This window comes from Buceros rhinoceros, unplaced genomic scaffold (genome assembly GCF_000710305.1).
Source record: "Buceros rhinoceros silvestris isolate BGI_N320 unplaced genomic scaffold, ASM71030v1 scaffold2140, whole genome shotgun sequence".
Lineage (NCBI taxonomy): Eukaryota > Metazoa > Chordata > Aves > Bucerotiformes > Bucerotidae > Buceros > Buceros rhinoceros.
The window spans coordinates 64321-65009 of NW_010391099.1; the positions used below are offsets into that span (position 1 = coordinate 64321).

General features: G+C 45.7%; 1 protein-coding gene across 1 annotated transcript in view; it reads left to right on the forward strand.

Annotated features, from left to right (window-relative positions):
* The window catches only part of DOCK10 (dedicator of cytokinesis 10), an 85272-nt gene that overhangs the window by 30763 nt on the left and 53820 nt on the right, over window positions 1-689 (forward strand). Inside the window, exon 9 of the mRNA XM_010140063.1 lies at window positions 201-286. Coding sequence (XP_010138365.1) covers window positions 201-286 — 86 coding nt within the window. The remainder of the gene's footprint in view (window positions 1-200; window positions 287-689) is intronic.

Genomic DNA, 689 nt, shown 5'->3' on the forward strand with positions numbered 1-689 from the left:
TGGAGCTAACTTGTCAGAAGGCATGATGCTTTCTTGGCAGAAGAGCCCTAAACGGCTGTAATGGCTTATTTCACCTTGGGCTCAAATACCTAGTGAAAGCAGAACCGTCCCTGCATGGGGATAGATAATTTTTATTATTATTTTTTCAAACCCAATGGTAACAGCAAGTATAATAAAAATACTTCTTCCTTCTTTTCAAGACCCAGCAGACGTTTCGGTGAATTACGACTGCTCTCAAGAAGAGGCTGATTCCTCGGAGACCAGCCTGCACCCAGACTTCGCAAAGGTAAATGGGTGTTATCTTTACCTTTACACGCCTAGTAGAAGCGCTACCTAGGTGAGAAATGCCTGCTAATAGCTGGTCCTTCATCTTGTGAGAGGTTTGAAACTATAGCACAGCCCCCTGTGATGGGGAGAGTCATGACAAATGACAGGAATAATTTTCTTCCTGAAGAGCTGATGGCGTTGTTGAAATGAGAAAAGCTCCGCTGGGTGTAAAGGAAGTAGGTGCTCCCTGGAGTGGTTTGATTTAGACCTGTGAAGTCAGTGAGGGGCTGGTCCCTGCAGTTCTCTGTGCGAGTGTTTACTCCTTTTAACGGCATTTCAGAAGAGTGTGGCCCTTGGAGAGCCAAGATTTCCTGTGTGACTTTGCAGGAAACGAGCTGTGAACACCTCATCCCCTCTTGATT